We start from the raw sequence: 13,805 nt of genomic DNA, 5'->3' as shown, positions 1-13,805 counted from the left end.
ATAAAAATTTTAAATAAGTATTTAATTGAGTGTAAATCAAATACTATATATTGACAAAAATATTTATTTTAAGATTATTTTTCATTATTAACGCGAATACTTAATTCAAATACTTTCCATAATAAATACTTATTTTTTTTAAGACCAATCCCTAGCTTCTGGAGAGGCTGAAATTTTATGATGCTTAAAAGAAAATGTAAAGCCAGAGAACTACAAAAATCTACAGATAATGAACTGCACATAAGCTGAGACACAAATGAGGAAGTGAAGTTGAGATGTCGGTAGCAAAAATGGAAGCACATAACAAGAACTATTACAGCAAAATCAGTCCTCTCAAAACACGGGGAAATCCATCTGCCGCAGGTTAAAGCTACTGCAGACTACAACATCAATGTCCTACCTCAAACAAAAAGACCAGAAAATAAACAGGTGTGATCAACAAACCAAAACCACAATGAACATTCAGAATATTTCACAACGATGAAGATTCATTGCCAAATCAGAACTTGCGGCTAGCCGAACCCATATCCCGCAGCTCCCAGGATGGTTTACTCTCACTTGCAATATCGTCTTTGATTGCTCGTTGTATCTGCTTTATCACAAAGAAATACTGCCAAAAAGGAAACAAGAGGATATAAATCTGTCCCTGCATAAAATGTGAAGAAAACAACCCCAGCACTGCATGCTAGACGCTTACTTGGAATGCTAAAATAAAAGGAATCAAGATCTTCCCTCTTGCATCTGGGTTCGGCCCTTCAATCAACTTCTTGTCGACCAAAATGGCCTTGCTCCCATTAGATACAACATGCGTGATTGTTTCAACTAAATTGGGAATCCAAGCAATCCCATTTGGAATTATCTACCACCACAAACAGAAACCAATCTTAATCAAACTTTAGGAAAGTTCAGCACAGAATAAAAATTTACAGCTAAATAAGCATGAAAGCAATGACAACAAATGAATGTTAAGAGGCAAAAGGTCAACCTTCTCATCACTTTCATTCTTGGTACATCTCCCACTGTTCTCAACCAAAACAACAGGAATAGCAGTACCCTATGAGAAACAAGGGCAAAAGAAACAGATGAATTAAACAGAAGCATAAAACAATGCATGACGTTTCCAAATTGATGAAAATAATCTCTCCCAAAAAGAAGACATTCAATTTACAACACTCAAAAACATATACAGAAACACAACCACTTCTGAGGATGCAGTCCAATACAAGGAAGAAAAAGGACAGTAAAATATGATCCAATTTAACACAAGTAAATATAAAATATTTAATTACATTCAGTCTAGTCATGTCATCATGTTCTAGCAAAAGCTACACTTCCCTTAATTTATGAGGCGCCAATTAAGAATGATTCTGTTCTTACAAAGTTAGAAGTTAAGACAGACGTACTACGAATGATTCTGTTCTTACAAAGTTACAAGTTATCTCTTCTGCAACATACTCCATTCTTTAAAAACTGTCACTCCTCTGAAACTAAGGTTAGCATTTAAATCATAAGGAATATCATGGCATTATAATGACATGCAGACAAGAGACTAGATCAAATACATGAAAATCATGCTTCTTAATCATGAATTTCAAGAGTTCAAAAGCAATATTGTCAAAAAATGCAGGATGCCCATGAGGCATAGTTGTTAGAATCTTATGATTCGCAATTTGATTCATATGATTCGTATCACTTCTACACCAAATCAATTTGAATCTTGCAAATCTAGAAACAACTGAATCATTGTGAATCTATTGTTTCACTGTTGTGAATCTAATGATTCAATCCAAATCTATCAATTCATACAATTCTGGACCTATCAGATCCTAACAAACCCTACTAGTTTGAAACCCCAAAAACAACACTTCTTTCTTTTTTTATTGCTTTTATTTTTACATAATCACCTTCCGTTCCTTGTCTATGTCAGTTTTGTGCTAGAAAAGAGGAGAAAATAGAACTTTAGGTCTGATGTTGTCTTCACAAAATCTTCTTCATTCTAGGAGTATAGTGTCCTGCCATTGAGAAGAAGCAACAAAAGACTCAACAGCTAAGGTGGTACTCTTGTTTCATTGTGATATTAAGGTTCAAAAGTTGATTTTTTTAGTAGTTTGTCCAATTATTATCATTTTTAGGTTAATTTTTTTTTCTTTTTAATACGAGAAAGAATATGCACGAAATATTATTATTTTTTAATTGTCAATAGACACCAAAGTCCAGCTTTTTATTCTTCTTTCTTGATTCCTTCTTTTAAACAACATAAAGTTTACTTTTTATTAATATTTCCTAACTTATTCTCTTTTCATTTGTTTAGGGAAAGAATACACATGAAATATGATATTTTGTTGTCAATTTAATTTTATTTTACTATTTTTCTTGTTATCTGTATATCAATATATGCATGTCATTTAGAATTGATTTTGGAAATTCATACCGAATCTTAATTCCCAAAACTAGAATTTCGATTCACGATTCAAATCTTGATTTGACAACTACGGTGTTAAAAGGCATGAAGAGCAATTGGGGCATAGATGCAGCCTTTCCATAAGGAAGACGAAGAGTGCATCTTTCCTATATATAGAAGTACATATCTGTTAAGGGCATGAAACATTGTGTTTGACAAAATATTCTAACTTCTTAATTTTGTACATACAATATTGTATTGACAAAAAGTATCTATATTTTTTAAAATATGTTTATACAAAAATACTTGTAGGGGTCTACCCTAACTACATAACTACATCGAACAACATTATCCTTTCAAATTTTTTATACAAAAAAATACTCTTATATGGACCTACTTTAGCAATATATTATATATAATAACATGGATTTGTATCCTACATGATAGGATATCTTCTTAAAATAATAAGGTACTAAACTAAAAACTCCCAATTTTACAAATAAAAATGTTTTGACCAGGTGATGTGTGGGTCAAACACATCAAATTGTCCATTCAAAGACTATAGTACTAAAAATTCTAAAAGTTTTAATTTAAGGAAATAATGAAATATATACACACATGCACACGCATATATATATATATATATGTATATCACTACAAACATCTCTTCAAAGAATTCAGCACAGTTGTCCAAAGATATACTAATACAAAAGTGTGAAACATTGCTCTTCGTTTAAATTCCATGCATAAACTTGAAACTTCGTTCTACACACATCAAAATTCATAGTAAAGTCCATCTAATCCACATCAAACATATAAAATAATTTTAAAAATCTAAGTCTACAAATAAATTCTTGTTTATTTTGCACCAAATTTGTATTAACTTTTTCAGTTTTGGTGTGAACATATAATATACTTAACAACAGTCTACTGTATCTATATATGTCAGTTATGTTTATACATATTCATCAAATGATAGCTTAACCCTAACTTCATTTGACATTTTTCAGACTTCTATAATTTCTTGGACATGGGCAAGTAAAGAAGCTAGTTCAAGAGATTAGGGTTAGATTAGGAACATTAAACATAGGGAACCTGCAGTAAAAGCATTTAAGTAGTTTCACACAATGATTAGAAGAAAAATTAATATAATTTTATTTCAAGAAACGAAGTGGATAGGGAAAATCTTGGAGAAATAGAGAACTAGAAACTTCAATATATTGGTCAAAATTGGGTTTGGCATAATGTTAAAAATATACAAGATAGAATGACAAAAGTTAGGACAAAAGGCACTAACCTCCCTTGAGATTTGGAAAAAAGATGCAGTGTCCCCTAAGGTTCAAAAAATTCAACAAAAATCTCTTTTGAGGTTTTGACAAAAAGGCATGCACCTCCTGTTATATCTAGCAAAAAGAAATGCAATGGGGAGGGGGCATTAATATCCCAAAAATCAAATGTCAAGGGCACTCTATGGAATTTACGTAGGCCCCAAAAGAGGTCCATGCCTTTTTGCCAAACCTCAAAAAATGTATATGTGAAAACCTCGAGGGAGGTCAGCATTTTTGCCAAACCTCAAGAGAGATCGCATTGTTTGCCCTAAAGATTGTGACAAATTTGGGGTAAGAGATAATAAATGCCACTAGTGCTTATGATGCTTAAATCAGAAAAACTTAAGAGGTAATTTTGGAAAGATATGGATAATAATTATAAAAGGGATACAGCGAAATATCTTAATGGAAACTTTAAAAAAATGACAACAAAAGTTATTAGAGGAAAAATGAAGGACATGGATACAGTGATATAATCTTAAATTTTTCTGTCATATAACAATGAATATCTGCTTTAAGAAAAGTTAACACTTGATAATTTTCAAAATTTGACAAAATAAAAGTCAAATAGGATTGAAAGGATTGAAAGTCTAGCTACATAGCATGCAGTATAAGTGCTAAATATATGTATTAAAAATGTGTTAGATTACTACTTTACCTAAAAGCTTAAACTGTTAGGTTGTGAGCTAATAATGTATATCAAGCTTTAACACTCCCTCGCATGCGCAACCCGACAATACGTGGAGAGATAAACACATAATAAATAAAACTTGTTAGTCTATTACAATAATATTTTGAACACCACATAATGTAAAAGGGAAATGAGACTATTACCCAGGATCTCCTAGTCATAAGTTTTGATACCATGTTAGATTACCACTTTACCTAAAAGCTTAAGCTATTAAGTTGTGGGCCAACAATATATATCAAGATTTAATAAAATGGAAGAAAAAACTAACATCAACCAATGTAACAGAACTAAATAGTGGTACCTAATAGGAGAAAATATAATAAAATTCAAATAGAATAATTTAAAAAGAAAAACTAGATAATAACGGTTAATGTGGACACACTCTTTGGAATACAATGGCTCGTTCTATTAAAGAGAAAGCAAAAAATATTTTTGGGTGAATGGTAGATGCATTACTACTAAATAGAGTCTATGCAGGATCAAGACATTCAAAAAGCAGCTCAAGACAAAAAAAAAGACTATTGTTTAGACATAGAGAATTTAGACTATTGTTTAGACATAGGGAAACAATGTAGAAATAGGGAAATTTTAAGAATATAAAGAACACATGAAAATATGGAGAAAAATAAATTGTTAGCGAAGCTAAACTTAGAGCATATAATAACTTATATACTAGATTAGATATTGAAAAAAGCATAAAAAAAATTTAAACTTGGCAGGCTAGAGAAGTAAAGATTTAGGTAATATAAAATGTATAAGAAATGAGGATGATAGTGTTTTAATTAAGAACAAAGTTATAAAAGAAAGACGTCAAACTTATTCTAATAAGCTACTGAAAATCAAGTAGAATGCTTGAAGTTAGAATTGAAAATTGAAGAAACGGCTAAAATTATTAGACTTATCCACAAAATTAAAGTCATGTACGCAACAAAGAACATGAAAAAATGAAAAAGTTGTGGAGTTGAACGACATCCAAAAATTGAAGTTTGGAAATCCTTACAAGGCATCAGAATTATATTGTGAAATGTTAACTAATTTTTTTTTTTTTAAATAACATAAAGAATCGGAATATGCCATATGAATTGAGGAAAACGCAATTTAATACCTTTACTCAAAAATAAAGAAGCTAATGAAAACTATAGCAACTATCATGAAACTAAACTTGTGAATACAATGAAACATTGGGAAAGGGCAATTGAACAAAGACTAAGGTCAGAACTATGGAAAATTAGCTTGATTTTATGCCCACAATAGCTATATAATTCTTAACTCGATTAACACAAAAGTTTAGAGAAAGGATGACAGATTTGCCTCCAAGGGGATAGTCCAAGGAATTTCTAATCATTACAGAAGTCTGGCCCTGCTTTAAATATTTTATCTTTTTGCTTTAGTGAATATTGATGGACGAACTTACTATGAATATCCATCGGGTCTTGTTATTTGTGGATGATATTGTCTCAATGAAACTAAAGGTGAGGTAGAATGTAAGTTGCAATGATTGAGAAAACATTTAGAATCTATATGTGCTTGAAATTTTGTCCTACCTTTTTTACTCTTCTCTGAGCTTCGATTCATATAAGATATGTATTTTGAAACATGTTTCTGTTTTCTTTCCAAATCTGCCCTAGAAGTATAAGATTAAGGGCTATTAACAAACCAAGTTGCTCACAAGTCACTGAATCAAAGTTTAAAAATAAAATAATAGGAGTATATTTATGATTAAATTATTTTACTCCTCTAAAGATTCAATGTTCTAATGTTTCATGGGGTGGACGTGGAGTCAATGAAGGCAGGGATACTTTGGTGTTCCAATATCTCATGGGTTGGATTTAATTAAATGAAGTCAATGAAATTTTTGAAAATTAAGATGTTTTTTTATACAGAAAATAATTTCTGAGATGGGTTTACATATAAGATAGAATATTTTATAGAAGACAAGGATATTTTCATCTAAGCAGAGGGTTTTTTTTTTTTAATTTGAGTAATTATGTCCACCTATATATGATTTATACTATTCATACTTGTGTAGCATAGTGTGACCAGCATGACTTTTAAGAAAGCCCATAATGTAGGAAAATGTTTTTAAAACATATTGATTTTTTATAATCCTTGGTGTGTGTTTGTTTTGTAGGCTAATATTTTGCACAACAGGACTGGACTGAAATAATAGCATTGGACTAGATTGATTATGTCAAGTATCTTAGGGACAGCTATGTGCAAGGGGCAGGATAAGGAAATGGGTGATTTTTTTTTAATTACTTTTTGGGTGTAAGGCCAAAAAGCGCCTCCCCTTGAGCTTCTTCCCCCCCCCCCCCCCCAAACCAAAAAAAAAATACATTTCCTACCATTTACTGTTGTTACACCAAACATGGGCTAAAAGTTCTTGGCCATTAAAACAATGCACCCGTACAGGAGATACTGGTGAGGGGTGCATGTGGCATTAACTGTCTCAACCAAACAACCCATGCTCACATGTGTTTCAAACACAACATAGGTAACTAAGACGAATTGAGCACTCTTCGTGTAAATGTGTAATAAGAATAGGAATGAAAGTTTAATATTTACAATGCCCCATTTGGAAATATCAATCATTGAGTTAACTAACCTTCCAAGCACCACATGCATCTTCCAAAAAAAAAACGAGGACACTCAAGTTCAATAGCATAATTTAAATGTGACAATGAAGATAATGACTACAACTATAATACTAACATAGAGAACTACTACAGTGCAATAAAAAACAGGAAAGAGAAAATATGATGAACTTAAACAAGGTAGTTAACTGGTTTTCAAATTGGAAAATGTTCATGCTTGAAGAACAAGGTTTCCCAAACCATCTAGATTAGGACTTTGATGAACTTAAACAAGGTAGTTAGCTGGTTTTCAAATTGGAAAATGCTCATGCTTGAAGAACAAGGCTTCCCAAACCATCTAGATTAGGACTTCTAAGCCTATAAATATGTGATTATATGTGAAGAGATTATACAAGAACTAATAAAGTATTGAGAAGGATCTCCTTTGAAATGTGTTCTTTTCTCTATATGGGGCTTTGGGATTTGGGGATGATTGAGCAAGTATGATGGATTGGTGATTGTAGTTGAGGTTTTCCTTATATGACTTTTGTAATGTACACTTTTGGATTTCGTGAGGCTTTGGAACTATTGACAATGTGTGTATGATTGGCGTTTGTAGCGTTAGTTTTTCATGGGTAGTGGATTGCTTGTGGACAGGACCAAGGCCAACCCACATTAGTTAAAAAGTTTTGCTTTTGCTTAGTACTTATGTCTTCTAGTAACAAATTGGTAGAAGAGCTTGTTTTGAGATATCTTGGAAAACAAAGGGAACATGAAATTTATTGTTGATGTGTTCTATGGAAGGGCAATTTTAGTACATATCTAAGTACTGTGAAGGATCTCCTTGTGCAACAAGAGTTTATCAATGCTTCTATACAAAGAAGTAAGACAAGATGGATGGGGAACTTGATGAACAAGATGTCCTTGAAGAACACCTTTGTTGGGCTGGATTGAGGTTTCCTATTTGATTTGATTTCCTTATTGAGTATACTTGGGCTTGCAGAACAAGACATCCTGGTCCATCTAGATTGGATTTTTGTGAGTCCATGAAAATATGAGATAATGCAGTTCTGTGTAAAGAGTAGAGATTGGAAAGAAAAGGCATGGAGAGGACTTTACTCATGCGAGTTCTGTAGTGTGGGATCTTTGGTGAATGGGTTGGGATTGATTGAAAGTAAATGCATAAGCAATAAGGAATTATAATTGAAGATGTTCATTGGTGGTGGATGGTTTATGAAGTGGGCCAACACCAGATGTTAAATCTTGTGTATTATGTTTGCTTTGTTCCATTGTGGTTTAGCTCTTCCCTGAACAGAATTAGCATTTTGAAAAACAAGACATACTTGGAAATCTTGTTTATGTATTAGCTCTTCCCTGAACAGAATTAGCATTTTGAGAAACAAGACATACCTGGAAATCTTGTTTACGTATCCGGGCTCCCAAACGAATAACTTTTAGAAGAGCCTCCGACCTTCTGGAGAAAAAATCGTCATACTGCAGTCCATCTGGGGGTGACAGCTGAGCATGTGTGAGGACAACCAAAGCTCTACTCCATATCTCCTTACCAAAACTATCTGTTATGGCTTTGATAACCTGCCTATCCAAATTATCTACCCTATATGCATCCAGGCGATCCACATATAGTAGAACATCTATTGTCTTGTTCAAAAGGAATCTGTTCAAAACATACCCATCCCCACCCCAAAAAATTATATGAATCAATAAATAAATAAATTCATTGTCAATACTACTGGTGATGTTGGTGATGCATTGATCAGAAACAATGGGAATCAATAAATGAATTCATTGTCAAGACACTTGAAAACATAGTTATATTTGTGACACATTGTTCAGAAACAAGAGAACTACTAAGCCAAAACAAACCGTTTTATCATATCCAGTGCCTGATCATTCACATATCCCCCTTCTACAAGGCCTGGAGTGTCAATAACGTTCAACGTAAATCCTGCCCTCGAGCGTGAAACCATCACAGGTCTTGGTCCCTCAGACTACAAAATAATATCATAGCACCAATTTAAATAACCAGTACAGAATGCAGACCCTTCAAAAGGTCCAAATTGCACAGAAATAGCAAGTAATACCTGAAAAGCACTGACTGCAACTGCTCTCTCTCCTGTAATTGAGTTCACAGTTGAAGATTTCCCAACACCACCTTTCCCCATCACTAGAATGGTCAACGTGCTCACATTCTAGAGCAGTATATTAATCACATCAACACCATATATGCATAAACATTACACATCCACACATACATAGTTACGTGAATAAAAACATTGTCCATTTATAAAGAAAGAAGAATGTAGAAATATATAAGTTGAACCTCCTGCTTCAGCTTTCCCAATAATTCAAGCAATTTGGCCTGTGTCGCCGCTGGAAACTGCTGAATGCCGCTCCATTCACGGATCAACTGGGACGCCATAGATAAATCCCCGTCCTACAAATCATACATTATAGAAATAGAAATAGAATCAACAGGTATAGGGCATAAAAGCTATAGACCCTAAAATTGCCGGGAAAAATTAAACCTAAACAACAAACCCACACAATCTAATTCGGTGACAAAGAAAAGTTAGCAGAAGAAAATTAATTGAAGCAGAGTTAAGGCTTCCATTTGCTGGAAAACAACCCAATGTGCCCGAAAAAGAACGAAAATTTTCTCTTTCACTTTTCTGCTCTTCGTTGATTCTAACTAAAAATGAAAAAATGGGACAGTCAAATACTAAACCCTAAACCCTAGAAGGTGGAAGGAGTGTCAACGAGACAAGAAGCAGAGTAGGAGGAATGTGTAAAGGAATAAAGAGAGAGAGAGAGAGAGAGAGAGAGAGAGAGAGAGAGAGAGAGAGAGAGAGAGAGAGCGAGTGCGTGTATGTTCCAAAAACTTACCAATCTAACGGGGCGCAATCCGAAAAGGGACCCTAGGATTTCAATTGATCCCTCTGCAACTATCTTGGTCGATACCTCAGAGACGGCCTTATCTTCTTCTGCAATAGAACCCTTCTCTCTCTCCTCCCTCCCCTCTGTGTCTCTCTCTCCTAATTAAGTAATTAGTAATTACGGGGTAGCTTCCGACCTTCATTTTTTTTTTTTTTTTAACATGTTCTTGTGTTAATAGTTTAAAATTGAAATAAAATAATTAATTAATAATTTTTAATTTTATATGTTCCAAAAAAGTGAAATGATAAGTTGGTGCATGCATTTTTAACTAAAACTTATCTGGATCCTTATATTTTAAATTTAAACAATTAAGAACATGTAATTACTAATTTTATTCAACTAAAATTATCACTTAAACTAATTTAAGAGTCATTTGGTATCATTGTTAAAAATTAGATAAATAAAAATCAAAAATCAGAAACTGAAACTAAAAACTAAAAATCAGTAAAATATTTCGTTAATATTTATAAAACTAATATAAATTTAAAAATACATCTTTTCATCTTTAAATCAAATAATATTATAAAAATGTGATTAGAATAATAAAATTACAAATAATACACATTAAAAACTTACTATAATAAAAAAATATTACAATTATTTTACTTAATTTTTTTACTTTCAAAATTTACTTACAATAAAAATTTTATTACACATAACAATCGAAAAATAGTAAAAGTATTTCATATTTCATTTTATTATTTTTTTAAAAACGTTATGCATATTTTTCTTTTAATTATATTCAAATTTATTGGTTATTTAACTTTAATTTTGATTTATAAATACATAAAATTAATAATTTAATCCAAAAAATTATTTCTGAATATTAAAATTTCTTGCAACAAGTTATTAAAACGATATCAACTGAAAATCAACGACGAAAATAGAATACTAACGACATAAACAAACAAGTTTTTATAATATGTTTCTTTACTATGGAGAAATAGAAATAAAAAACAAAAAATAACAACAATACTAAACAAACCCTAAATAGTTATGAATTTTACAATTGAAACACCCGCCTGTGGATATTAGTCGGCTCATTTGAGGCTTAGATATTATTAGTTACGAAAAAAATGTATATTTCTTTAAAATTGTTTTATAATTATACTTAAAATTATGATTACTTCATATATCATGAATAAAAAATCTTAAAAAATTTTTCTAGTGCTAGGCTTATTAGGAACAATAGTAATATAACGTGTAATACCAATTCAACATTTTGTACATATAAACAATTTTATTTAGATTTATTGATATTTTTAGAATTAATTAGGATGACAAAAACAATGGCATGAAATCAATAAATTCAAATTCTTAATTTTACTAATTAAAAGTATATGGGTAAAAATAGATTTTAGTTAATTGTAGAGTGGCTAACTTACGATTTTACTTTTTTTGAAAAAATCACTCATACAACACATAGTTTTTTTTTGTAAAATTTGTCATAAATACGATTTTACTTAAGTGTTGAATGTTAGATGAAGTTCATCAATATAACAACACGAATAATAAACTAGTTTAATTATTTTGCAACTAAATGAATATATATATATATATATATATATATAAACAATAAAATTTTGAGAGATAAAGAAGGGTTTATAAAAAAATATGGAACAAAATGTACTTCTTGCTAAATCAACAAAAATATCTCTCATTGGTGAGAGTGATTAAAAATTTACCAAATAACGCTAATTCATTGAATTTGAAATAATTAAGAATTTAATCTCTATTCAAATGTTACCAAGTATAAATAAATATGGTTTTCCTAAGCAAAGCTAGATTCACTGGACTTGATTGACAACAAATTGTAACAATGTTTTTAAAACATTAAAAATATGAAAAATGCAGCACTAACCCATTAGATTCAATGGACTTGATTTTCAAAAATACTAATGTTACACTTACCTACCAAACATCATTTTTTTTCTTATTATTTTAATTAGTTGTATCATATATACACCCACTGCTTTGTGGGTATTGTACTATGTATATGGTACAATTATTTGAAGTAGTAAATAAGAAAAAGTGTGATGCTTGATAGGTAAGTGTAGCATTACCGTTTACGAACACTCATGCTACATTTATCTACTAAACATTACACTTTTTCTTACCTAGTGCTTTAAGTAGTTGTGTCATATATATACCCATTACTTTATGAGTATTATACTATGCATATAGTAGAATTATTTAAAACAGTTAGTGAGAAAAAAGTGTGATATTTGGTGGGTAAGTGTAACATTACTGTTTACAATACACTAATGCTACATTTACCTATCAAACATCACACTTTTTCTTACCTACTACTTTAAGTAGTTGTGTCATGTATATAACTAGTACTTTGTGAGTATTGTATTATGTATATAGTATAATTATTTAAAACAGTGAGTAAGAAAAAGTGTGATGTTTGGTATAACATTACTAAAATAACAACACTAACATTACACTATAGTATTTTGTCAAATTGAATATGATCAAAACTAATGGAATAAGATGATAAAAAAATTGAATTTGGCGTGTTTACACTAGATTTATTTACACAAAAAAAAAATCGATTGTAACAAATAAGAAAAAGCTTTGAATGAAAAGTTAACCATTGTTTCTTGTCTTCTTCACTTTTTAGTGCAGACAATATGATATTCCACTTAAATGTACCTTTAAACATGCAAAATTTATGCAAAGTTGTTTTTATTTTTACTTTTATTTTTTTTTCTTTGAGAAAGAAGAAGAAGAAGAAGAATATATTTGGCCACGAGGAAATATGAAAAAAAAAATTGATAAGAAAATAGTCAAGTCTCCTATTTCTCCAACAATTGTAAGAGAGTTCTAAAAATATGAGAGTTTCTAGATTTCAAGATTTAATATGCAGTTGCTGCCAGGACAGCCTGCAACTTAATGAGATGAATTACCTCGCAAAAATATTCATAAAAGGCTTGACTACCACTTTCAAGAACTTTCGCTATGTCAATCGTGGTTAAAACTTATGCTGTATAGTAATACAATCAAATAACAAATTCTTTCCCCCCTTTTCTCTCAACTTCATGACAAAGTGCATGAGAGGGAGAGTTGATATTGCTCCAAGAAGATACTTTGTCTAAGGTGAGAATGGTGATCTTTGCTTTTATTGTATTTATTAGTCAAACTTTGTGATCTTTATTTTACCAATTTATGTTGTTATTATTAACAATAATACATCGTAGTAAATTAGAAATGGTTTCATTAACTTCTACTTCACAATTCATTCTTCAAATCAAAATTCACTACTATTAATAAATAACAAAGAATAATTATTTTATAGTAAATATTTTATCTAATTTAAAAATAAAGAATCTTAATCTTTACTTTATGATTGTAGACACCTCATTTTGTCCGGATCATATATATCGAAATTATCTTTTTCAATCATTTTACTTTTATTTTACCAAAAATTCAAACTTTGAGTCTTAGAGGAGATCAATTAACGTTTCTACTCTCTAATATTTTCAGGCCGGTGCCATCTAAGGTCTTTCTTATCGTCTTAGGGGTCTAAGATGGGTGCGCCTCTCTCTCTCTCTCTCTCTCTCTCTCTCTCTCTCTCTCTCTCTCTCTCTCCTTCTTTAAAAATAATAAAAAATTTCAGTAAAAAGTCTTTTATATTCATACATACTTGCATAAAAAATAACAAAGTATAGAAATTCATTAAGTCTTTATGTCTCCATCTTCATGTCATCATCACTTGCACATAGAAGGGCGACTACCATTAGAGATTGGATTATGATCAAAACCCAATTATGGGGCTTGTGTTCTAATTGAGTCCCAATGTGGGCTTAGGCTTTAACAAAGAGCTCAACTTTGGGGCTTGTAATCTGATTGAG

General features: G+C 31.1%; 1 protein-coding gene across 1 annotated transcript; it reads right to left on the bottom strand.

Moving 5' to 3' along the window:
• Positions 1–246: 246 nt before the first annotated feature.
• LOC131157561 (translocase of chloroplast 34, chloroplastic-like) lies at positions 247–10,092 on the bottom strand. The gene is made up of 8 exons (XM_058111806.1): positions 9,898–10,092; positions 9,335–9,448; positions 9,096–9,203; positions 8,878–9,002; positions 8,404–8,668; positions 986–1,054; positions 698–859; positions 247–610 (listed from the first exon to the last, which is right to left on the bottom strand). The coding sequence occupies exons 2-8, from the start codon at positions 9,431–9,433 to the stop codon at positions 500–502; spliced, it is 939 nt and encodes a 312-aa protein (XP_057967789.1). The 5' UTR covers positions 9,434–9,448; positions 9,898–10,092; the 3' UTR covers positions 247–499.
• Positions 10,093–13,805: the final 3,713 nt, after the last annotated feature.

This window comes from Malania oleifera, chromosome 6 (genome assembly GCF_029873635.1).
Source record: "Malania oleifera isolate guangnan ecotype guangnan chromosome 6, ASM2987363v1, whole genome shotgun sequence".
NCBI classification, from domain to species: domain Eukaryota; kingdom Viridiplantae; phylum Streptophyta; class Magnoliopsida; order Santalales; family Ximeniaceae; genus Malania; species Malania oleifera.
The sequence above is the reverse complement of the archived record's forward strand: the minus strand, read 5'-3'. Positions and strand labels throughout refer to the sequence as shown.

Coding starts and splice junctions, on each gene's coding strand:
- LOC131157561 (XM_058111806.1), bottom strand. CDS start 9,433: ATGGCGTCCCAGTTGATCCGTGAATGGAGCGGCATTCAGCAGTTTCCA. Junction 9,204..9,334: donor TGGGAAAGCTGAAGCAGGAG/GTTCAACTTATA, acceptor ATACTGCTCTAG/AATGTGAGCACGTTGACCAT. Junction 611..697: donor CTTTTATTTTAGCATTCCAA/GTAAGCGTCTAG, acceptor CCTTTTTGGCAG/TATTTCTTTGTGATAAAGCA.